The 27,166-nt window shown below is 36.7% G+C and overlaps 1 protein-coding gene across 5 annotated transcripts in view; it reads left to right on the forward strand.

Moving 5' to 3' along the window:
- LOC5575438 (semaphorin-1A) overlaps positions 1-27,166 on the forward strand; it is a 612,610-nt gene that overhangs the window by 86,835 nt on the left and 498,609 nt on the right. For all 5 annotated transcript variants that reach the window (XM_021844666.1, XM_021844665.1, XM_021844669.1 and 2 more), the window contains exon 2: positions 10,826-11,432. In XM_021844666.1, coding sequence (XP_021700358.1) covers positions 11,297-11,432 — 136 coding nt within the window. In that variant the 5' untranslated portion in view covers positions 10,826-11,296. The remainder of the gene's footprint in view (positions 1-10,825; positions 11,433-27,166) is intronic.

Here is a 27,166-nt window from a genome sequence, read left to right on the forward strand (position 1 = left end):
TAAACGAACAAAGGAAAATAGAGGAAAAGAATAGATGCGTTATTTTTCAGGATCACTTTTTGTCTGTTCCGTGCTGAGCAAATGAATGTAATAAACCGACTCTCGCCAAAAAAGAGCCACGGATCACTCGTTCTTTTGAGTGATCCGGATCTTTTGAACGGCTCCGACTCTTTTTGTCCATCTCTAGTCATGACACTAAATACATTAGGGATATTCAATTAAAGTTCTGCGTAACTTTAGAAAAGAAATGTTTCACATGAAATATTCCATTTATAATTCTATAAGACGTCAAATAAACGATTTATGATCTAGTCACCCACTGAAAATGTCATCTTAATTTTTAAATTTGCTCGAAGTATAAATTAATCATTTTTCATATATTTTTTAGGTACGATTCATCCATTCCTAAATAATGATGAAAGGTAAACATTCAATGGAAGGCAACTTGACGTTTAGGTTGTGCCGTGTTATTTATGTGACAATCCAGCTTTTTTATTTATTTATTTATTTATTTCGTCAATCAATAGTAGACTACATTTTTGCTTAATTCTATGTTGTATTATATCTTAAGGAATTAAAATATTGTCTCAGCTTTGTTCGCGACATGGTCAGATCAATTTTTGTGCAATGCTGATTATGAAGAACATCATTCGATTCATTGGGCCGAATTTGGCATAGTTAGTTCGATGATTATTTGATGCAGACAAATTCCGAATTCTTAACTGTCTAGTGGGCGTGTAGAAATTCAAACATGATAAAAGATTGGTGGAATCAATACGCTGCGATACAATATCATTGACAAATGAAATTACCGTAATCCGGGGTAACATTGATCATTTTTCTGAATGTTTTTTCAATATTTCGTTTGAAAATGCAAATGTTGCAGGTTCTATATTTTTAAAACAAGTACTGCCACCCATAGCTCGAGACTATATACTGTATTTTGTTTATTGAAAGATTTAAGCATGTTAACAAAAATGTTTTAGGCGATTATTTGATTTAGTTGATATGGGGTAACATTGATCACCTATATAAACAACGTTCGGTAATACTGAAAATGTCGTTACTTACTTAACTCATGGCCCCTGAAGCCGAATATGAAGGCCAAACGCTTACAAGTCATTTACTTATTGAGTTATTTTAAAATTAAAAACGCCTAGAACCACGGAATACGCCTAAAGGTAGGCAATTTCCTAAGGGAATTTTACATTCTTAACGGTAATTCGGTAATGTTGCTTAATTGAACATACTTATAAAAGTTTTGACAACGGAATCGTTTGCGGCGATGTCATTTTTAGTAAGAATCACATTTTCCTTGCTAATATCGTTTGCAGAACTTCTGTGAGACATGAATCTTCGGTAGTGTCATCCTAACCAATTAAAATCATTATTTCGAAAAGTTGACAAATTTACGCATAAGGTAAACGCAATTTTCACAAAAATAATCACATTTATTAGCTCATGAACATAAAAAAGAGAAGCACCATTCATGATTTGGAAATGTTTCATCAATAAATGATGATACGAACTTTTGATGAGGTGAGTCATTCCGATCAATGTTACCCCGCTGATCAATGATACCCCGGATTACGGTACTGCAATTTTGCGACGCTCATTTAAAGTTCGAATATCGATAAGCATGCATCGAGCCTCGTATGCTGGTAGTGGGAACGTTGTCCAGCCTAATTTGCGTAAGGCATATAAAAGAAATTGCTTCTGTACTGATTCGATTCTATCACCATGTGTTTTAATATGTGGAGACCACACAATACTACAATATTCTAGAACTGATCTTACATAAGCAATGTACAAGGTTTTTAAGTAACAGATGTTCAATATAATGTGCCACGTGTATTTGACTCAAAGCAAATTAGTTTTTTTGGTGATAGCCTGATTAAAAAGCGAAGCAGTTTTATTGGAAGCGGTAATAAAAATAAATAAACAAGATAAAATAACAGTTTTTAACTTTGTCAAGACTGAAAAGCCAATCTAAAATCAACAAGGTCGAACTACCAACGATAGAACGTTCATTCGGCCAAATGTCCATAAGCCAAATATCTATACTCAAAATATACCGCTTCCAATAAAACTACCTATCACGTAATCGCTTTTTCATCAGGCTATCACCAAAAAAACTAATTTGCTTTGAGTCAAATACACGTGGCACATTATATTGAACATCTGTTATATAATATATATTATCATATAATAGAACACATGGATTTTATAACAAATTAATCAATTTTTATCTGATCTTACATCAACTAGCACGTTAAATACTTTTTGGCAGCCGGATCATGAATAACTTTCAGTATGTCAATTATGTTACGACTTTTTCGGGGAAAATAGTTTTCGGAGAAATAGTTCATTCCGGAAATCGTCATTCGTGCGGTGGATGATCCTATAACATTTCCTTGAATATCTTTACCCCGAAAACCATCGCCCCGAAAACCAATACCCCGAAATCCATTACCCCGAATAGTCCGTTACCCCGAATACCATTTCCCCGAATGGACCATAACCCCGAATTTTCTTGCTCCGAAAAATTCAAAATGAAGATCCGACAAATGAACACCATATATTTTATTAAATAATTAGTAGAATTTAAGCACGTCTTCTCTTGTTCGTTGGAGGTCATTGTCTATCAAACTGTCGCTAATATATGTATGTATGTAAGTAGCCACCAATCCTTGCTTGAGTCTTGCTCTGCATGCGGCTCCACTCAACAGTAAGGTCAAATTTTATTACCAATCTGCATTCAACATACCGCTGTATGAAGGGTCAAAAGGGGGGTGGCGGACCCGTAAGCAGAAACACTTACGCGAAACCCGCGGGAAATAGAGAATCTCCTTCCAGCCATATGATCCAACAGATTGAGTATTAGAATTTGCAATACTTGTAGAGCTTTCCACGGAAAGGTTTGTTAGAAGAAGGGCGCGTCAAATCTTTTACAACTGTTGGAGAGAAAAGTACTAGACGCGAACGACTAACACTTTTCCTCCTGACTCCGATTGGCACTCCACTTCATTGTCCAGTTGTAACTTCAATGATGCCCTGATGCTCCCTCCCTTCCCAAAACGTATAGTGAAATGTTATATAGTAGAACAAATAGTAATATATATATAATAATATGGTAATAAAATCTACAAAGATGTTACGGCGCATTCTCCTATACTCCGGTTGGTACTCCACTCTATTGTCCAGCTGTAACTTCAATGATGCCCTGATGCACCCTTCCAAATCCCAACATATGATAAAACGAAATAAATATGTTGATATATATGTAAATATACAAAATTTGAAAATTATGTAGACGATTTGCTGAAACATGAATAATAATGCTAAGTTAGTATCTCCGATAAGTGGGTTCCATGCTGCTCCTGAAAGTTAAACCAATTTAACAGTATAATAATCTACATAGAATCAAATAACTTGCGTTCCTTGAAAATAATAATTGAATTAAATGAACATTAACGCTGCGTTATCATGATTGAATCTGTTGACAAAATAATGTGGAATATGATAAATTCCAAAAATAAATAGCTAAGATAAAAACAAAACTTTGAAATGAAACATTAAACTATGGTTTACTTCCAATATTTAGATAGGGGAATAGGGCTTATAGAATGTCAAAGCAGATGTATTTGAAAGTACCTTTGAATAGGGTTACCAGACGTACTCTTTTTAGAGTACATGTACTCTTTTTTATCTTAAAAAATTGTGTACTATTCTTTTTTGCCAAACGGGCTCAAGTGTACTCTTTTTCAGATTTTACTGTCGATAGTCGAACAAATCGAATAACCTGTCAAAGAAATCAGAATAATCCTTTTTATAGGATAACACTGATGATCCACCGATTTTCGGCTGGATCGAATTGACACAATCAGCTCAACAATAATTAGAACTAAATATCAACTTTCAGTTTAAAAAGGTCAATTAAAATTTAAGATCACATCATTTTGAAATATTTAACCTAATTGAAACAACTTTTCTTGGAACGTCGTTTTGACGATGCAATTTTTGAAAAAAACTGGGAATTCAAAAGACCAACTATAAAATAAAGTATCGAAAACAAAAAAGTTAACTATTAAATCAATCCAGTTTCTCACTATCATAACGCTTTAACAAGTACACAGTACCAAACAATGTTGTGATTTACGTCTTTTTGGATGCACATAAAAGAAGCGAGCCAAATGACGTAAATTTGTGTCGGATTGAAATTACATTAGTGTCTGATTCGGGAAATATCGATAACAGTCCCATTGTTTTCGTGTCCTCTAACATGTAAAATTACATTTTTTGTTCAACACATCTTCAAGGACACGTTTTTGTGTCGTTCCATCACTTACATCATGTATCATTCAGTCATAACCAGAATTACGTCCACAGTAATTTTCATTATTTTTAAGAGTGTAGGTAATAAAACTTGAATCAAAGACAATGCTTGAGATTCTTTTCAGATCCACGTCTCACTCTCCTCAGTCTTATGATTTCATTACATTTCTACATTTTCTTAAGAACAGTATTGCTAAACACTGAAAAAGTTTTTTTTTCAACAAACTTTATTTCCAAGACAATACAGTAATATCCCGTTTTTGTCAGCCCCATGCTGCATTTAGGGTTGACAAAATCGGGAAAAAGATAAAATCGGGTAACTTTTTTCGACTAATTTCAAGTTTTATTTTAATTTAAAGACTTAGTTCTAAAATTTAGTTAATTTAAACATTTTTTTTTTCACTTTCATTTACTATTTACCGTTATCTAACGTACCAATGAACACTTTTTTTTTGATAAATATTAAAAATTTCAAATTTCAAATTTCGTTCTTTAGATGATTGTACAGACGTGGCCTAGGCCATAATTGACTTAATGTATCCAATATTGCCAGTATAGATGGGTTTTAGTTTGATAAAAATAAATATATATATTTGAGGCTGACAAAATCGGGCAAAAAGGATGCTCAAATCGGGGGTAGACCAAATCTGGTCAAAAAAGGTGCTAAAATCGGGGGTAACTGAAATTGGAGGTAGACAAAATCGGGTCATTGCTGTATTAAAAAGACGAAATTTCTGTACAGTAAACATTATTATTAAAAAAAATATTCATTCGCTCAGAGTCAATGTTCAATATACATAGCAAGCAAGCATATTAGAGAACTGATGAAAAAAATTAGGTTTGAATTTCATGAAATATAATGAAAAGTTGAAAATAGTGTCTCCCTGACAAACTTAATTGTAATGTACGAAGAGTGGTTGGAATTACGAAACTGTAATATTTTTTTTATTATTTAACCGTACTTATGAATTGACAGTGCATTTTAAATTTTTCAGGATATGCTAAGTGTGCTCTTTAGTACTCTTTTAGGGATGGTACACAAATTATGTCACGCTAAATTTCAACTTTTTTGACCCCCTCCCCCCCCCCCCTTTGTCACGTTTTTTGTATGAGTCCTCCAAAATTTTTGTAAGGCTTGTCACACTTGACTTGACCCCCTCCCCCCCTCGGAGCGTGACGTAATTTGTGCATGACCCCTTATAGAGTTGGAAAAATGTACTCTTTCTGGTGAGAGCAAATATGGTAACCCTACCTTTGAAAGAGCCATGAAAACTTATCGAGATATGAAAAGTAGACTTGATCGATAAAAAGAAATAAATGTTTTAAACCCACAAAAAACAAGGCTCATTCCTTTAGGCGCCTTTCATCAAAACTAAACAATTTAAATATATTCATTTGTAAAACAATTCTCGCCTAATTTCGCCCTGACAGTAATTGGTAACCAAGTTTGTGGATTGTTGTTTCTATGCAAACGGATGGATATACACGTTATTTGACAAAGCTAAGATGCAGAAAAAATCCTCCTCTATATACAAGCGATGATAGTTTTTTTTTATGTTTGCAAACATTAAGCTAGACACTCGGCCACCTGCGACCTCCAAGATAATATCTTAAATTAAGCTAGAATCATATCCATTTGTAATAATATTTTACTAAAACGACACAATCGTATACAATAGTTTCAAACATTCGTAACAGAAAAAAAATGTAATTCAAACACATCCATATCGTGTTCACCGCCACTTTGATCCTCAAGGTCAATACCTGTAATCAAAATTATTCCTAGAACACAAATACAATTGAAGAAAAATCATTGATGAGCAGAGTTTGCAATACCACTACTCTGCAATACCAAAGCAGTAAGTTCACCCAGCTCACCGCTACGTGTCACCAATCCCCTCTTCCACTTTCCCGCCGCTCCAATGCAGAGCAAGTATTGGGTAGCGAAAGAGCGAAAGAGAGAACTAGTGGCACTCAGCAATGATTTCCGCCACCCGACGAAATCCAGAACTCTGCTGCAATGCTTCGTTATTCTGTCACCTCAGCCACTGTAACGAGAAATTTCAAAAGCAGCATATGCACACGCAAGAGGAAGGGAGATAGCAATCTCCTCTCTAATCAGACAACGACAGTGTTGGATTGGATGATGTTACGCGATGCAATTCGTATGTTGCAGGTGTATTGTAGCATCCAGTGTTATCAAACAATGTTAAAATATGCCAAACAGAAGAACGTGTCTACATAAACCTGTACCTTTTAAAAGACATTCAATCAAACATGAGTATTGAAGCCAGCTTTGTTTTGATAACCTAAAACAAATATTGATGTTTTGCAAATTTGAGTATTATACATGCTGATGCTTGCATACATGAGAATCATCTAATGAAAAACTGAATAAGTACTTATCTTCGTATTAAAGTTCAAACTGGCAGCCCGATGGTCGGCGCTTCCTTTTGGTGTCACTCGTGTGACATGAGTGTAGGCGTTGCAGAACCGCAAGTTGATTTTCGCTCCTACTCACACATATGTGTTCACGTTTTCTCACTTTCTTCTTCTTCTCTGGGTGAAGAGAATGCGGTTTTTTTCACTTTAGAGATCTGATATTCTACTGGCTTTGAAATTCTATTTCATTTTCTAAATCACTTAACACTATTGAATCCCGAACCATTTCTTTCACATCTAGTATTAATTTCATTAAAATGAGATCTTTCTTCTCAGCTTCTTCGCACATTTTCCAACTGACCACCAAACCAATCTCTTATATCTTGCACAATATTTGATGATTTTTAAACACATTTCAACATTTTGATTTTAAATATATGAATTATCAGCACATTTCTCCTAAAATTTACTAATATTACAACTCAGCCGACAAAACAACGCACAATACTAAAATGCCTCCGCTCACGACCACCACTCAAAGCAGACTGATCAAATTGTCGCTAATATATATGACAAAAATAATCTAGAGTTTCGGAAGAAGAAAACTCCTCCTCAGTAGGACGAAGTGTTACTTTAATAACGATACTATAATAACGATACTAGCCTAAAAGCCGCTGACATGAATATAATTTACTACTTGAATTTATTTGAATTCGTGTTTTTGTTATCTTAAATTTGTTTTTCTTTTAAACAATAGCTATTCTTTAAGGATCAAGTGAGAACCAAAAGCTCACTCAGACTGCACTTAATTTTGTGAGGATGGCTGTGTTTCAGATTCATTGCTACATTTTTCGAACTGATGATAATGCTGATTTGTTTTGATTTGATTTCGTTTTCACATGTTAATGGACGCTCCTTCAACTATTTAAGATGATTATAGAACGAAGCCACACCTCAAATTTTCAAGAGCACAAGTCTTGAGAACCAAACAGCGCTTCCCATTGAAAATGTATCCCATTGCTCACCACCAGCAAGCAAGCAAGTTGATTTGATTTTCCACGCGATCTGTTGCCAGATTCTCCAGTCTTGTGCACTTGAAAATTCAAAGTTTGGCTTTGCTTTATAATCACCTTAAAAGGTGCAAATAAGATACCAACAATCACTTTGCAAGTGAAATTTTCGAAATAATATTCAACAATTAGAACACATCTTTTGTTGTAAATTGTTATACCGACAAGATGTAATACAGACAAGTAATGCAGGGGCTTATTTTCTGGGTCACTCGTCTGGACTGGAGTCACTCTCAACTTTGAATTTCGTACAAGACAATTGTGTTAGACGATTTTTTTGAGAGCTAGTTATGTACGCATCCTCCAACCCCTCGACAACTTGAGCCCCAGTACACGCAGACGTCAGCAAAGTACGCGCCAGCCGCAATCCATCGTTAGTTGTTGTTGTTTGAGAGAGGGACTTTAACCCGAAGGTCATTCGTCCCTACCATCGTTAGTACCAAACAAGTGGAGACATCAGCGATCCACTTACCGGCCAACGGTCAGCCACAGGTACGCTGATGTTGCAACCAACCCGCTATTGCATCAGCCAGGAGGAATCCGAGGAGTCAGCAGTTCGTCGCCTGCCAAGGAACAAAAGCCAGTCGACGCCACTTAACTGATCCCGCTGAACCAGCAGTTACTAGTCCAAGTGACAGGTTTAGAGACAAGTAAATTCAGACAGGAAAGTCAGTGAAGATTTTGAGTTAGGAGCGACAAGTCGCAGTGTAGTGTACTTTGTAAAACCAAATAAGTGTCGCATTCAGGGAACTGGGTTTCGGGGTAATGGTATTCGGGGAAGTGTTATAGGACGCAGTGGATATGAGATGTCTTGAGAAACTAAGCCACACCAATGTAAATTATATGAATAATAATCGTGGCAGGTCCAATAACCAGAAGCTTTGAATGCTCACTAAAACCATTGTGTTGATGATTTCCAAACAATTGAGTAAACTTTTCATTTGAATCGCGAAACTCTTCATAGTACTGAAGTATATTCTGAATTACGGCGCCTTCTGAAATAAAAAATGACATGTTAAGATAATAAAAATATAAGATATGGGATACGAAGAGATCCCATACAAACTTTTTGACCATTTTATCAACAAACTAGAATTATTGGCTACTAAGATCCTGTCATAAAATCTGTAGGCATGAAACGTCAGAATCGTATCATCCCTGGTTGTTTTATGGCCAGCGTAAAAAGCTGGATAGCAACAAGTGAATTTGGCACCGCTCACGCGTCAAATTAGTGAACTCGTGTCTTGGTCCAAAGCGGACAATCAATGTTTTTCATTAATTTTGTTATTGCAGAAAAAAATATTTTGTTGCTTATAAATTTCAAATTGGGTTCGATATCGCTTCAGGCTTCCTGCAGTTAGCGCACTGTTTGTCGTCAATCATTGGCTGTGTTTCATTCAGATTAAAATAATCACTCATAGCTAAACACTCCAAACTTATTGGGGTATAGGCTTTAACAATAATACAGTCATCTCTCCTCATCTCGATATCGAAGGGACCATCGAGATAGGGAGAGATCGAGACATAGAACAAATTTTTAACGAATACTAGATTGAAAACCACTCCGTTACCAAGAAAATTAAAAACAAACAGATGTCATTTCATCTTCGCAAATTGTTTTAGATCTCTAAAATCTAGTCTAGTAACCATTGATAATGGGCATATCGACATACGAAGAGAAAATTGGTAACGAAAATCACATCGAGATAAGGGATATCGAGGTATGGAGAGTGAAAATGTATGCATAATGAAGGGACCGAAAAAATCATCGACATAGGGAGAGATATCGAGATGTAGATCATCGAGATGTGGAGAGTCGACTGTAATAGGGATTTGTTAGTGATGGGAATGGAAATCACTTTGATAAAAAACATCCTATATTTGTATTTGCTCTATGCATGCGTATGTTGCCATATGTCCAGTATTTTCATTCCTAGTGGTATTCGTAGATTATTTTGTTCTCAACTTCATGGATTTCGGATTTATTTCGGAAATAAAACGGAAAACGTTCGATTGGTTTTCCAATATTGACACTTTCATATTTTCAAAGAGTTCTCAGGTTGCTTGGATTGAAAGACCGTTGAATGTCATTATTCTGAATTGCTTCATCATTCACGCAGTGTCATCAAAGACAAATTAAAGACCTTCATGTCCCTTGCAAATGCCCAAAATTTTATGGCTCATAAGGTAATCTAGAATGCCGTGAAAAGTGTACTGCGATGTGTCAAACTTGGGTACCTTTTGCAAATGGTTTCGTAAATAGATGGTCATATCATAACAATTTGAGAGTTTTCAAGTGACTTATGCGCATGTTCGCTTTTTGGATGTGTATATTAGTGATATTCAATAATTTCATGCAAGCAAATATCATCAGATCCACGAAATACGCCTGCAAGTATGCATGCATGCAACAATCCAGTGTGTTTCATCAGATGGCCAAATTATATCGACTGAACAAGAGCATAATCTATTTTGGACATCACCTGATTTATGTCTTATACAACCATGTTGAGATTTTAGATGAGCTTAGCTTTAATTCAGACCATTGTGATGGCCATCTTTGGATTCCGAGATGTTTTACCTTAAGAATCTTTGTTGATCTTGATCACTGATCACCTGGTCTTGGCGATATTTCGATGCTTCTTGGGGGAAAGCATTTCTTCGTATAAAATTTGATGTTTACAAAGTCGAGAAAATAGAAAACAAGAAAATGATGTTCTTCAAGACCAAGCTGACGGGCTTGGGTTCGAATCCCATACGTTAAGGATCTTTTCGAGTTGAAAAGTTTCTCGACTTCCCATGGCATAAAAGTTTCTTCGTGCTTGTCACATGATATACAAATGCAAACATGGTCAATTTGCAAAGAAAGCTCTTGCAATGGAAGTTCTCATAAGAACACTAAGTTGAGAAGCAGGTTCTGTCCACGTTGGGACATAATGCCCGAAGGAAGAAGATGGGGGATGGCTTTACATTAGTTTTATAAATACCAGCAATGTTGTAACAAGTTCTATAACCCTTCTTTTTTCTTTTTCTTTCAGATTACATTGTGTATCATTCCAGTAGTTACAACCTGACGAGCAGCATTCCTGCATCCTTTAGGATTCATCTAAAGATCGTCAGTTTCAAGTGCTCCTAATTGTGTTCCGTTGAAAATTGAATCCAATAATAATCTCCATAAAAAGATCGACTCGAACAGTCATCGTGTGTAGGAAACCGTAAACTTTGACACAGTGCTTCGTCGATCCAGAAAGAATCCCGGCTATAAAACCGTGAAGTGGTCAATTCCGTCTAGGTGTGAAACCGTACCCGAAGAAGAATTCAAACAATGACGTGCTAATTGTACGGTATGTGGTGGATCATAAAGTGAAGTGTGAAAATCGTTGTGAATTCGTGGGGCATCCCTTACAACACCCGCCCCCACGTGCACGCAAAGGTGCTAATTCGGAAAGGTCCAAAAGGGTGCACCGCTCGTACTCTCCGGGAAGAAGCGTTTTGTGCGAGCCTTCACCATGCTGTCGTCGGAGAGGTGCCATCGGCGGCTGCTATTTGGGCAGACCGTTGCATTCGTTGTTGTAACCGTGTTTGTTGTTGGAAACTTATGTGCCTGGCAGGAAAACGTCCGACCGAAGCTCTACGTATCATTAGGTGAGTTTGTAATTTTATTATCACCTTCTGGGGGGGATGGAAGGGTTTTCGATTTCATAAAATTTGTACTTAGAATGTTTCTCAGTGCATTGATGTAGGGGAAGGCCCCCCAGTACCGGACACCTAAGCTGATGAATTCATAAATCCAAATTTAATGGTTTCGTGCGTGGTTGTTCTCATTACTTCTTTAATCGTAGAATTTTGAAAAAGTCAAGAAAAGGTTTGGAAACCATAAGCAGAAAAGAAGTTCAATCGAGTTTTTTACATAAATTTGATGCACACAAAAGCTATCAACAAACAGAGCTCAGAAATCAAATCAGTCAAAGTTTATAAATATAAGAATATGACAATTCGAAAACTAGATTCTTCCATAGACCTAGCATGATTGACAAAATCAATGTATTTTGAGACACTTGTGCAAAAAGTACAAAAATGTCATGTAATAAATCAAACTGTATGCACAAAATTTAATAAGGGTGTCCATTTTGCATCTATAGCTTTTTACCAGTCTTGTTTTTTACGCAATTTACTATCTCAAATATCTCTATATCTAGACGACCTATGATTTTTTGAGAACATGTTAGAAAATGGTGTAAAAATATCGAAACACGAAAAGTTATTGCAACTTAAATAACTTTTTGTTGTAAAAAATAAAGTTCTATTGTACAAAAAAGTTACAATTTTTTTTCTTTTGGTAGAAAAAAAAAATTGACATTATCATTGCTTTGCATACAGTCCTTATAGTGTAAGTGTATTTTAGTCTGCCACAAATTGAAAGTTTAATGAAATCGTTTGCGAAAAAATATATAATCGGAATAACAAATACCATCTCCATCAATCTGTTCTGCTCATCCATCTGTCAATTGATCGGCCTGAGTGTATTCTCTTGTTCCACCCACTTAAATTCACCATCCAAACGAATCCAATTCAAATTTTCAATTGCTCACACGTGCTGCTTCCGACAAAATCAAAATTCGAATCAATTCCGTCGGGGTGTGTAATAAATGTTTAATCAATCAGCCGCCTCCACTCCCATCTTTTTCGCTTTGGTATCGAAGGTGAGTGCGTTGGATTTGAAGCAGGTGCGATCGCGTGCAACCATTGAAGAAACTTGGATTCTTTCCGCACATTTGCACTATGGGCCAGAAATAAAAATTTCGCGACAAAAGTCCAAAAACCTTTTTTCAATAAAATGAATTATTGAGATGAATTTCTCATTAGTGAGAGCATGTGTGATTGTATACCAACTATCTTATTTGATTAATTACATTATTTCATTGCACTTTATGGGGCTCAATATTGTCTAAACTGTAAAACTTGAAGTTCACCCTATCTTAAGAAAATTTGGTTTAAGGGGAAAAATGGCAAGAAAAATTATTGTGAGCACATTTTTGGAAAGCAAATTAAGTGCATTTTACATGTGTGGTATAAAAATAAAGTTCATTTTAAATTTAAGCATTGATTTTACAATGTACCAGTAATATTCACTATATTTTTACTATTTCACCTTAAAAGTTAAAGTATTCCACCGTATTCGGCTTGCAACCATTATGAAGTGGAAGCCTAGACTCCACTCTTTCATGTGCCACTAAAAGTTTTTGCATATATTTGCGGATGGCCGAGATACATCGGTTTAAGTACATGAGATAATTTAGTAGATTTTTTAACCCCACATTTTTAACTTCGATGCTGTTCATACAATCACAAATTAAATAAGTTTGATTGCTATAAAATAACTAAACCAATAATAATCCACTACTTTTGAGCAAGTTTCCGTTTATAAGCTAGGTGACCTCCAGAAATCAAAGTTGAATCGGTTAAAAAATTACAAAAAATAATAATTTTGCTAATTTTCTCCGAGGCAATGATTTGTACGATATGATAAGACCACAACAGAGGAATCTGTTTGAGTTTCGCGATATAGGGACTAATGCGTAGTTTCTGGACAACATCCAGGTAAAAATGACAACTCGAAGATTTATTAAAAAAAACAGATTTTGAAGAAATATGAAACGGCTGAGATTGTTATGTGTCTATTTTTTTTGTTTTTGTTAAAATCGAAGTGGCTTCAATTTAATATAGGCATTTACTGCCGTTCTAAATTTTCAAAAGAATAACAAACACACTCTGTTGGTTATTTTTCAACCAGGATTAAATCATAGGTATAATATTTTACAAAATTTATAAAAAAATAAGTAGAAACATCGAAAATTAGCCCGTCTCTAAGTTTGATGGTTCACATAGAGTGAATTGATTTTCCCTTATAGATAATAAAATAATTGGGCAACCTCCTGTACTATCTTCCTAAACTACATTGAAATATCAAAAAATACAGTATAAACTAATGAAAGAAAATAAATGGCACCAAATGGCCAGGTCAATGGCCATCAATGAAGAACGTCAAAAAATCGTTTGAATCCTTTTAAATTCCTGTCAGAAATTTAAGCGTAGTGTTGTCGGGAGAATGTTACTAATTTAATCAGATGAACTATTCAGTTGTACATAAAATAGTCATCTTATACCAGCGAAAATAAAAGAAGATTTTGAATTCAACTTGATTTATTTCAATTTAAAATCAATTTAATACGAGATCTGGACAAAAATTCACGTTTCTTATTTATGAACTTGCTGCACGTAATCGTATAATGGATTTCATAAGCTTGGGTTAACCAGCTGTTCTGAGGTTTTAACATATCAAGTTAGGCCTCCATTACAGCTAAAATATTTCTGACAATAAGGTTTTGAAAGTGATTTTGATTGAAACGCTTCAAACAATTTGAAGTGTCACATTTTAAAACAGCATATCATATACAAATATGTGATTCATATTATCTTGTTCCATTTCGGACAATATCTATATAACTTTCTGATGATTGTATGGCTTTTGCATAGGTAATGCACAGTAACAATATTGCGTTATAAAATTTTAATAGTGTATTAAATGCAAATGTACGGTGAAAGACCAATAAATACATCAAATAAACAGTTGCCAATGCATTCCAAACAACTATGATAACTATGATCACATTTTTCATGCAATTTTTAACTGTTTTGAGAAACCTAACAGTGTACTTACTTTGAAATGTTTGAAACATATCTTTGAAAATGTACTATATATTTTGTAAAATGATGAGCGAATTTGAATTAATAATGCCTTAATTAACATATTTTCCCAAATACTCTCAATCCTTATAAATATTCTCAATTCAATTCAAAATGCATAAAAGTCATCCCAAACATGACATTTTCATGCTTCCTCAAATTTGTATTACTTTTAGGTTCATTTTTGTTCATTTTGAAGGTGTTTGGAATTTTGTCGCGAAATTTTGTTTTCTGGCCCATAGTGATTTGGAGGAACACACCTATCGATGCATATAGGAGAAACTAGAACAAATTCTTGGCCAGAATTTCACATTTTAAATGTTGGAATTTTTGATTCCGCTAAATTTCCAAATCAATGTTTCCGCCTTTGGAGTCTTAATTATTTAAAAAATATGAATTCAAAAAGATTTTTTCGCACTTTTACAAATTTTAAACGTGTAGAGATAAAGTGTAGCTTTTATTTGAAGCTAAAAAAAATTGGCGGGTATTTTGAATTTCGCCAGAAAATATGTTGTTTCTCCATTAATGCACCATTTAAAATTCTAAGGTCACTATCATAAAACATAGAAAATTGTGTAGAGTAGCTACAATAATATGGTGATGGTAATGGTATGGTATGGTAACGACTTTCTTAATCAAGTTACACGATTTTGACGTCCATGGCAAGTGCAATCAATGCAAACATCATTTTGTGTGCAACAAATTACAAATTTTTAATCGTTGATTTTTCCGCGATCAGATGAAGAACAGGACTATTTTGAGTAAAAAATCGGATGGCCATCTTGAGTTTTGACTTTCAGTTGTAGGTGTAGAACACTCAACAAGTTGAATTTTTAGGCCTCCATTAAAACACAATCAGGTTCTTTCATCCTATTTTTTTAGTATTGGCATTACGTCCACATTGGAACAAAGCCTACTTCTCAGCTGTTTAATTTTGCAATTTTTTGTACCGATGGCGGCCTGGTTTGAGCGAGAACTACTCATAACTTATCTGTATAAAATCGTTATGTTAAAAAAAGCGTATACTACAGTTTTGAAATGTAACACCGGATTTTTATTATTTTGAAATAAACCTGGTGATTCCTATTTAGGTATAGCAGTATTCTAAGTGAATCCTGAAGATTTCTTTCGAGATATTATGTTCTTATAGTGGGCTTATGCATGAGAATTTTCAAAGCGAATTCTTGAGGATACTTAGCAAAATTAGGGTATTCCTGTCGGAGAGGTATTAGAGCAGGCCTGCCCAACCTTTTAGGCTCTTTTTCGACATAAATGGTTGGTGCGGTCGCAAGAATAGACCAATATGAACTAAATTAGTCTCAAATGAAAGCTTTGTAGTAGGGTTTCAATGCTAGTAATGGACCCCTTAGTAGCTGAAATTCATTCTAGACGCTTTTCCGCAATGATATCTCAGACGCATATACGTTTTGTGGAGTCTAACAACAAATTCAATGTCTTTACTTCATAGTACGTCTATGAAACATACAAAATCATTCGATTTTTCCAGCGAAATATGCATTTGAAAAACTGTTGTCCGAATGCCTATTATGGACCCTCCCGGGGTCCATAATAGGATTGTTTACAAATTTGACGTTGCGTATTATGGACCCTCCATTTGATTCCCATGTAATCCGGCTCGCTGCCGACGAGCCTATTATGGACCCACCTGGAAATGCGTATTAACCGGCATCGACTCCCTATATCTGTCTAATCCATGCTGAACATTTTAAATTTATATCCAACTCTTCGCTTGCGACGCAAATAAAAATAAAAATCAGTCCGGCCCGTGGGACTAAATTGCATCTGTAGCAAAGCGGTTGATATAAATTTCAAATTTGCAACATGGATTAGACAAATACACTACCAAGCTTTCATTTGAGACTAATTTTAATCATATCGATCAATTTTTCCGAACGCACCAACCATTTATGTCGAAAAAGAGCCAAAAAGGTTGGGCAGACCTGTATTAAAGGTTTCTTGCGGGTTCCTGAGAATGTATAGTTAGTTATTGCGGATGCTGTGCGAAATCTGGCGATTCTCAGTAAACTGCTAAGATTACAAAGTCGTATTTTTAATTGTTTTAAAGATTTTTTTCAATACCATTATAATACCAAATTGAGTTATTGACAACTGAAGAATACCTAATTTTGGTATGATACCAAAAAATGGTATGCATAAGTTATTGGGGAGTTATTTGTTCCTCCTCGGGTAGCGAACTACTTCAGAGTACTAGCGGGTCTTTGTGGATTTTTAACGACGACCTGATGTTTCCTATCGGACATACATTTTTACATACTAAGTTTCGTTTGAATTTGTCCTCTTATTTTGGTGAGATTCATACAGCCACACTGCAATGCTCTAAAGAACAGGCTATTTCAAAAAGAAAGGTGAATTTAGGTGAAAAGGATAGCTATAATATGCAACTAAAAATAGGATGTGATAAAGTCTTCTTTCAGACGCTGCTACCCACTTCTTTTACTAATAATGTTTTAGATGTCGGTCTTCTAGCATTATAATCTTCCAAAAGATTTTGAGGCAATGAAAGATCACTCTGTTATTATCGCTGTAAGAGTTGTTCTTTAGGTCACTTATCACTCGTACGTCGCCATTTAGGTTACTTATCACTTTTAGGTCACTTATCACTGGTACGCCGCGATCACTGGTACGCCGCGGTACAACGTGGTTTTGCGAACCTCGCTGTTCTTAATTGAATCGCGACGAACTTGACTTTACTTGCTAAACGATAGCCAACCTGACGCCTGCCAGTTGGGTCGCTTAAGGGTTCTTCAATTAGTGGTCGATGGCAAAATTTGGACACGTCCAATTGGGTCGAGCTAATGTATCAGAATCGTCTCGTTTATTGCAGTTCAAAGGTTTTTATACATTTTCGAGATCTTTAACAGTTTGCTAAAGTGTGTATGATAGAAAGAGTAATTTGTTGCATAGGTGAGACAACTGGATTGACAATGTGACCAAAAGGTTCATCTTTGCATGCTAAGCAATATCGGTTATTTGTCGCGATCACTTTGGCTTGGCTTGTTATTTGACTCCTCCGAGTTGCCTGCAACCAGCTCCGGACCTCACCGAGGGAGGTAAGGTGAGCCGATAGAACGATGCACCTCGGTGGTTAATGACTTCCATATGTGCCGTTTGTTATTGCATAATTGCCTGGTCATTGCTTTGGTGCTAGGATGGTTGGTGTGTGTTATTTTACAACATGGATTTTATTTTGGGTTATGGATCCAACTGGTATGCTACAGTTCTATGGATCCCGCTTAAAGACCAACCTGATAGACAATTGTTCAGCTGTGGCATATAAACGCTCATATACTTGTACATGTTAGAAAAACGATGGCCACTACAGTAAAAACTTTCACGACCCCTAACGTTCAGCTGAATTTTGATAAGATGACCACAAACATTAGTTGTGTTTTATTCAAGACAATGAAGAAATGATGATGGCAGAAAAGTGGTGAGCAGTTCCACAAGAGACCTAACTGTTTTAATACAAGAAGGTAAAAGAAGGGACAATTTCTTTTCTTTTATCTTCTTGTATTAAATTTAATCTGGATTAACTTCAATGAATGCCTTAAGGATATCCTGCTTTTAATAAACTTAGCTGTTTCATACGAAAATATTAGTGTCTAGCTTATCCAACGAAAACTTGAAAGAAGAAGGGCAAATTTGAAAGAAAGAAGGGCAAATTTCTGGCAAAGTGCTTGCAGCTATGATGTGAATAATCACTTAAACAACGTGATTCTATTGTAGCATATAATCACATTACACTGCGGAACACGTTTTTGTCTCCAGCACCAAAATACCGCTATTCACTTAATTAAGGGTTGCTGAATCCATTGCCGTTTTCATAAATATCATAGCACGTCTAGTTTTTGAGATATTGACTGTTGAAAATGCAAAAAATGACTATTTCAGCCAACTTGCATGCAAGTTTGCCAGCTTGTAAGGTAATATATTGGCTTAATTTGCCACAGAATTCAAACTTTATGTGTATAACAATACTTATCATCAAAGTTTGTATTACTTTCGATACGGAAAAGTTATTTTTTGATGGTTTAGAGAATTTTTGTATTTTGCCATATAGAAGAAACGAAGAATTTTGTATGGAGACTGCAAGCATGTTGAAAAAATTGGTTTAATCGAAATTTAATCGCGCAATTTCAATCAAATTATGTCTGAAATGAAAGTTCAAGTTCTATTTTGCATGTTTGGTGGATTAGATTACAAAAAAGTATGATAAATTGTGCTTTAAATTTCATGTAAACATTAATAAAACCAATGTTTTATACAACTTTGGCGACCTGTAGCTAAAAATTGTGACGTGCTGGAACATTACTGAGAATGGCACCAGATTCAGCAACCCCAAATCTACTAGAGACACATAATTTGATCCTTGAGACACGCAAAAATGTCATTTTTGTTACGCTGTGTTATTAATGTATTCATAAGATGGGGAAATCTTTGTTAAAAACAATATTGAAATATGAACACCAGCAAGGACTCGATATACCGGTGAGCACGCAGCTGTTCAGTAAGATTATATATTATGGGTTAGAATTCCTCTGATGGCGGAGGACATTGATTGCATTGACAATTTCCTTGACTTCTCTGGGCAAAGAGGCACATGTACAAGTATGTGAATTGACAAGGAAATATGTCAGCATATTTTACCATTGAATTGGGTAAGTGCTCACTAAGCTAAGAAACAGGTTCTGTACCAGAAAAAAAGAACCATTAAGTTTACATTAGAGACGCATACATGAATGGTCAATCTTTTATAATAGTATGGTCAACAATTTTTGTCCGCAAAACAAGGAACTGCATGGCGTTCGGGGTAATGACCCATTCGGGGTAATGTCTTTCGGGGTAGTGACCCATTCGGGGTAGTGGCGTTCGGGGTAATGGGATAGAGCCTTCCTATCGGGCTCTTAGGATATCATAGCAAGATCTGTCGAAGTTGATTTCAAAAATACAGTTTTGGATCATAAGAGCCTCATACAGCTTGAGGGCCGCATGTTGAGCCCCACTGTCCCATACCATTTTGTATCCATTTCTCTTGGAATTCAACATACCATCCATATTACTATGGTAAAATTGAAGTCTTAGTTAATATTCTGTGAATTTTCGTGTAGATCAATAATTTCAGCTGTTTCTGTGCGCCTTTTTGAATGCAGTCAATCATTTGTTATGAGATGCTTTAATGTGCAAAAGATAATTTTGATGAGCCATTTCCAAATAACTGCTAGGACTTTGCAACATCCTTATTATGTTTTTTAGATTTAAAAAAATGGGTTCCGATTTTGGCACAGTTTTATTTTTGGCACCTGAAAATTTCGACTTTGTTGCCAAAAACGGAATCCCACTGTATCTTGTTTAAAAATACGAGTTGAATAGTGCATATATTTTTTAACATGTGCAAAAATATGTTTTTTTTTTCAATTTTTTTTTACAAATTGTTGCAAAGTCCTTTTCAAAGGTTTAACAAATGATAAAAAACCAGATTCTGCTTTAGAAATAATGTATAATTGGCAAAAATTTGAAAAATAAAAACTGGCGTTATTCGTTGAAAATTCATGTTTTTGTGCAGTTTTTGTTGAATAACTTGGTCAAACCAATATTTTAGTGAAATGTGTGTATGAAGAGTTGAAATTTAAAATAAATTAGCTTCAAAAGCATGAAAAAAGATTTGGAATCAGTTGAGTATTCATGAAGTTTTGGTCAAACAGAGACACATTTTTAAGCAAAATGAGGAAAAAATTGGAGTCAACTAATTTTAATTAAAACTAGTTTTGATTTTAGACAAATTTAGAATTCTACAAAGCTTCCATAAATTAGGTTCGAAGGGAATGCTAAGAGTTTCAAAATTGGTTGAAAAATATGTTATGTTCACTTCACTGAAGGTCATATTTTATAACTTGAAAATTCACCTTCAAGTTGCTTGCGTCACCTCTAAATATTTTTGGCTCAAATTTTGAAGTTCTTTTTATGTGATTTGAATTCAGAAGACCATACGAATTTTTGGTTTAGAGAACTTTTAAAAATAAGCTGCAAAATTGCACGCTCCTTCAAAGCGTGATAGCAATTCGGGGTTATATTGAACCATGATGGTGTCTTCGGTGCACTTATTCAATGACCAATTGCACCGAATACATCGAGATAATCCACTTTTACTCGTGCACTTTAATCACACTTTTTCTGCACTCTACAACTTTTGCGATAGTCCAATTTGGTATGAAGTGCGCAATAAAACATCAACTTTTTTCGTCATTTAAAACCAGAGTTTTTGAAACTTGATTTGCCATAAAATAAAATATATTAGCATTGATGACTTATTTGATGAATGCTCTTCATGATATTTCTCGATTCGATACCCCGAAAGCCCTACTTGTTAATCCTCTTCTACAAACCTTACGATTGATTTGATTTTAACCGACTCTAGTCATCTTTGTAGCCAACTGGTTACTCTTGCTGATTTTGATGCTGATCATGTCCTTGTTACATTTCAAATATCCCATGAAGCGATTTTCAATTCTGTCAGCTCCACTTTCAATTATTTTCGAGCCGACTGGAACATATTCTTATTATTATTATCTTCATTAACGAGATTTGCAGCCCGCGGCTGGAACATATATCGATAGTTATCCTGATGTTGACATTTCTTCGATATTGACAATGCTCTCAAGACTTTAACAAATACCATTGTTGAAACAAGGGGCATTGCAATACCAAAATGTGAAGTAAAAATCGAGTCCGTGATTATAGACGATGATCTAAACTCTTGATCCGTCTTAAAAACGTGAGAAGAAGCCAATTCAACGCATTATTGGTCATGCTATGAAAATTATATGACAAGATCTACAAAAAGAGGGGCCTTCCTTAGCCGAATGGTTAGAGTCCGTGGCTACAAAGCAACGCCATGCTGAAGGTGTCTGGGTTCGATTCCCGGTCGGTCCAGGATCTTTTCGTTAAGGAAATTTCCTTGACTTCCCTGGGCATAGAGTATCATCGTACCTTCCACACGATATACGAATGCGAAAAATGACAACTTTGCCAAAGAAAGCTCTCAGTTAATAACTGTGGAAGTGCTCATAAGAACACTAAGCTGAGAAGCCGGCTCTGTCCCAGTGAGGACGTTAATGCCAAGAAGAAGAAGAAGAAGAAGATCTACAAAAAAAAATTTATATACTTTTGTCTCAATTAACAAACAACAATTTTGAAAATAAAATTTATCAATTGGATCACGCTCTAAGAAATCATTTGAAATTTAAAAAGCTAATTCCAGCATTCGAAGATGAAAGCAAATTATGACTAACTAATTGCAGTAAAACTCGAAAACTTGCTTTGCAGACTGAAAGCGCGCACAATTTTAATTTAGGACTTATTAGTCCAAATGAAAATCAAGTTTCTCAGATTTTAGAAATCAATATCTATAAAGAGAACGTTTTTACAATTCCTGGGAGACTGATTTGGAAAAGTAAGAACTATTATCAAAAATATCAAAGTTTAAACCATTCTTAGTCAATACAGGGAATAGGAAGACCATTCAGGAGAGAAAATAATTTTGACCATGATTTACCCAAACTACTCCTGTTTGCAACGCGAAGAAAGTCGTCCCTTGCGTCTTGATTCAATTCGAAACAATATTCGCACACATGCCCGGCTGCTTCCGCTTCTCCTTTGGGGAATCGATGCGGAAGGTAACTCCACTTGTTGTTGCTGCAGTAAAACGTAAAGTGGCATAATTAAATTAAAATTGTTTCACACACTTGGTTCTAAAGCGGTTCGGGAAAAACTTTGTCCCACATATACGTGCGGGAATCGATCCGGCCAGCCAGCACTCCCCACAAAATAAGCAGATTGGGATTGCGGTGCAGGAAAGTGCACCATATCGGCAGGATTTACAACAACGTGGCCACTGGGTCCTACTGGGTTGTGAGTGTGTTGGATATGTGTACCAACAAGGGCGTGGTTCTCAATTTAATGCATTTGGGTTTAATGGTCATGCTGATCAACTCTGGAGTAGAATGAGTGATTTGAACTGTCGTGGGTTTGGGGAACCCCTGCTCAGCTGCAGTGCATTCTCGCGGCTTGGATTTTATCCGTCAGAGCACAAAGCGACCCGAACGAGTTCTCAACATTGCTACAAATATATAGCAGATGAGCGCAGCAGAAGCTCTGAGAGCCGAGAGTTTATTCAACAATTGTGGTCGAGATGAAGCAAAAGTTTCAATAGGTTTTCGAAGTGAAATTTATGCGCAATATGCAAACTTCATGGCGTTTTCCCGAGAGTGCCAGCAGTGCTACTGCTGCTGCCGAAGTTGGACTGTGGGACATTGTGGAACCGTTACCGTATCGCATATAGCAGTTGGAGTGCTGTTAGGGCGACTGCTAAACTGTTGAATTAGATTGGAATTTGATGGAAGTTTGGAGCAGATGTATGGATAGGTTAAACTGACGATAAACCATAAGGAAATTCGAATTCCAATCTAGTGTTCTCACGTCCATTTATGATAGTAATGGTAATCGATGTCTCCTTACCGAAATCTGATTACCGAACATTATAAGAAAAGAAACATTCATTGTTAAGTATAGTTCAAAAAGAGAAAGTATATGAAGAAGAAATCATTGAAAACTAGATGGATTGGTGCAGTAAGGGAACGTTTCAAGTACAACTTGAAACGTTCTTTCTAAAGTCCTATAGTCCAATCAATAGCATGACATGAGCTGCATCAGATCAGGTTAAAGATCATCTTCCTAGATGGTATCTACCCACTTCGAAGGTTTCGGATGAGTCCATCTTCGTTTCGCACGTTTCTGACGTATCTACGCAGGTAGCACTAATCGATCCGGCGATTACGAATACTGCTTTCGATGACATCTTCTATACGTGCTCGCAACTCGCACTGTTAAACTTTTCACGATCCGCTTGGTTTCTAATGCCGTTTCCCAAGCAGGAATCGCATGCAGTAGTATAGATTACTAGACACTGTCTAGTAGCCATGTTATGAATCTCGCTATTGTGTACATGACCCTTGTTGAATTTTCACATGCGTAGCTAACGTGGCTTTTAAAGCTCAACAGATCGTTATTATTATGCGATTGGATGTTGATTTTCAACCGCCTTGCACTTTTTGACTAACATCACCTCTACTTTTTGGTGGGCAATCTGTTTGACTCCACTCAGCATGCTCTCGATTGTGTCTGTAGTTTCGACTTCACAATCTCCACTTCTTCTAGCGTCTCGTTTATCACCGTAATTGACATGTTGTCTACTAAACTAACAATCTTAATCTTTTTGTGCAACCATAGTGCCAAGACTCATTCCGTTCCAAGGAGTTGGACGGATGGCTCCTTTATTTCCTTCCTTCAGTTTACAGAGAAAGCACTTCGGTCACTTTATGCAATCCTTCCCAGAGAGCCCGCATTTAAAGTACAATTCCGCAACTTTCCGCCTGATGTCCGAAGTTCATGCTTTTGAAGCACCGCATCGGTAGCCACTGCGACATTGATGGCTGCTTTCCCTGTATTCCAGCAGTCCTCAAGAAGGGCTTCATCCAGCTCACCCTCTTCCGGTAATGCAGCCTCGAGATGCTGCGCGTATGCAGATACGAGATCTGGTTGCTTTAGCTGCTTTAGGCCATACCGAGGCGGTCGTATGTTGTTGGCCACGGAGAGTTTTTGATGCCGTTTAACCAGATAGTGGTCAAAGTCGATGTTAGCGCCATGGGACCTATCGTGGCGACGTCGATAATGTCGGAGACGTATCAAACATCAATCAGAACGTGGTCAATTTGTGATTCCTTTTTTAGTGGTGAACTCCAGGTGTATCGCTACGTAAGGCTATGCTAGAAGTAGTTGCTACAAACGGCCATATTATTGGAGGCGGCGAAAGCAATCAGGTCGTTTTCGTTCCTCAACCGTTGAGCGCTGAACTTTCCAATAGCCGTTTTAAACTCCTCCTTCTGGCCAATCTGAGCGTCTTGATCTTTTATGATGATTTTGACGTCGTGGCTTGGGCAGCTGTCGTACTCACGTCTGAGCTGCGCGGAAGTATGTTGAAGTTGAAGAACCGGCCTATGATCTTCAACTTGTACAGAATGTGATAGGCCACCACCCTATCACGCGCCTCTGCATATCACCCATCACGATAAAATCTATTTCCAGCTCGTGTGTGTTACCGCAGCTATGGTAGATAGTAAACGACCGCACCATTGATCCCTTCCAATACTCTCCTCATGCAAAGCTACGTTGGCGAATCCACGGCGAGTGTGCGTGTGCTTCCGATGAAGTTGAGAGATTTACAATTCCACGTACCGAGTTTCCAATCGCTAGTCCATAGTGCACAGTTTAGCTTAGAGTCCTTCTCTGACCCTCGGACGATGATCAGCCGCTTTGGCTTGGGTAACAGACGCTGTTGTGAGCCGCTCCTAACATGGAGTACAGATGCTCCAGGTTTGTAGAAGCGAACCTATTTTTCCCTTTCAGCATACGACCGAAGTTCCCATCGGAATTGGTTACCCGATATACCCTAAGATTGCTCGTACCCCGGCAAATATTGCGAGGAGGTAGGGAGAGAAGTTGCTGGGCAGGAGGTTAAGGACCATACAGAAATTTTATTCCTTCAGGTACGCGAGGCCCAGCAGTTACCAATACTTTTGTTCAGTTGATCTCTTTTTAGAGTTCGAACAGCATTTCACCTATCTGGGTGCGCTTCGTTCTCCGAGGTTTTACAGCTTCGGGTCATCTCTGACCTCCCTAAAAATCGCGGCATACGTAGTCTGGTTGTTTGGCTGAACAAGTATAGCGCCCGCTTTCGATCGTCGGGGTGGCTTCTTGATTTTTCCTTTTTCCGTTCTTTGTTGTAACGTCTCTTTCGCTGTGCGGTTTTTCCTCATCTCCCTCTGGTTCCTGAGAATTGTGATCTCGGTCTCTAGTCACAACGGTTGTCGAACTAACATTCCTTCCCTTTCCCGATGACCGTAAGGACGTGGCCGGCGCCGTTATTGACTTATAAAATTTTAACACTCGATTTGTGCACATTGAGAATGGTAAGCTAATCCCAAGCCCCATTCATTAAATCTCTGTGCAACTTCGATTGTTCTAGTCAATCACGGAGTAGCAACTACGAATTGTACGGTCATCTATGCTTATGCTATGCTTATGCTTATTTCCCTCTGGTTCCTGAGAATTTGTCATCCTTTGTCGATTCATACTTCGCTCGGCACGTCTTTATTTGATTGTTTTTTCGTGCTTTCGAGTCCACTTCTTCTTCTGTGTAGTCTCTTTTGCGTTTCTTCGACGGCTTGCTGGAACGTTCATTCCCAGTTAGAAGACCTTCTTGGCTAATTCTACTGTTCCATTCCGGTGTGAACGCTGGAGTTTGTTTCCGAACTGAAAAACTGTTTTAATATGTAAATGTGCAAGAGATCAATGGTACCCCCGTTTGGCATATGTGAATTCAGTCGAATCGGGTAACGACAGTTTACCTCGTACTAATGTTTGTATTCCAATCACTGATCGCGCTTCGCAAGGATCTCAAATTTGTGAAACTTCCAGCACAATCGCATGGAAGAATGGTAGTAGAGAACTGTTAAAACGTATGGAAAATAATCAAAAACGCAAATTACTTGAAATTAGGAAACTGCATCGATAAAGTAGTGATTAGAAATCTGTAATATGGATGTATAACATTTTGTGTTTAGTTCATCTTCCGTGGTGCTTTCTTTGCATCAGGATTTCGTTTTAAGTACCACTGAAAAAGAGCCATATATTGTCTCTTCAGATCTGAACATCGCCCTATTGGGGTTTGATATAAGTACTTTTAGCCGGATATAAATGTTTAGCCGAAGAAGTTCTTTAAAGTATCATTTTGAATAGCAAAGAATTTGCATTTTTTTAAATTCACGTTAGTAAAAAAAAAAAACAAAACAATTTAAGGAAATAATGAAATATTATCGTATGAACAGGAAGATTTATGGGTTATGTGTTTATGTATGTTCATAGAAAATTTGTTCAAAGTCAAACCTAATCAATTTCGACCCTTCTGAGAGCCATTCCAGTGAAGGTTACCTCTATGTTTTTGCGAACGTAAGATAACTACTATAATTAATTGGTTTTGTCGAGCCGAATGCGCTCGTCCAACTATCCAACTTCAAATTCAACTGCTATTGAATATTAATTACTGTTGCTTCGTCAACAACCACCCTAACGAATGTGCTCCATCACATCCCGGAGTATTGACGCAAAAGCTGGGCTGATTCCTGTGTTACTTATGACTAGGTAAGCGCTGTGAGAAAGGGTGCTCATTCAAACCAATGCTCGCAGTAGATGGGAAAGTAGCTCTGCCGCACATACACACACACACACACACACATATGCAAGAGGAGGGAAAACTTTCACCGTCATAAATATGCATACGGCTGGAGAGTTCTAGTTTGGCTAGCGATGCATAAACATGTGGATGCTGGGCAGATATCCTGCTCTTGTCCTTTTGTGCTCCAAATAGAGAGAAGAGGAAGCTTTAACGCTTCTGCTGGATGAACCATTGCCAAACCGGTAAACCACTAAAGTTAAGCTTATTACAAAATTTCCCAGTGTAGGTCAAATAACTTTGA

This window comes from Aedes aegypti, chromosome 2 (assembly GCF_002204515.2).
Source record: "Aedes aegypti strain LVP_AGWG chromosome 2, AaegL5.0 Primary Assembly, whole genome shotgun sequence".
Taxonomy (NCBI): Eukaryota; Metazoa; Arthropoda; class Insecta; order Diptera; family Culicidae; genus Aedes; species Aedes aegypti.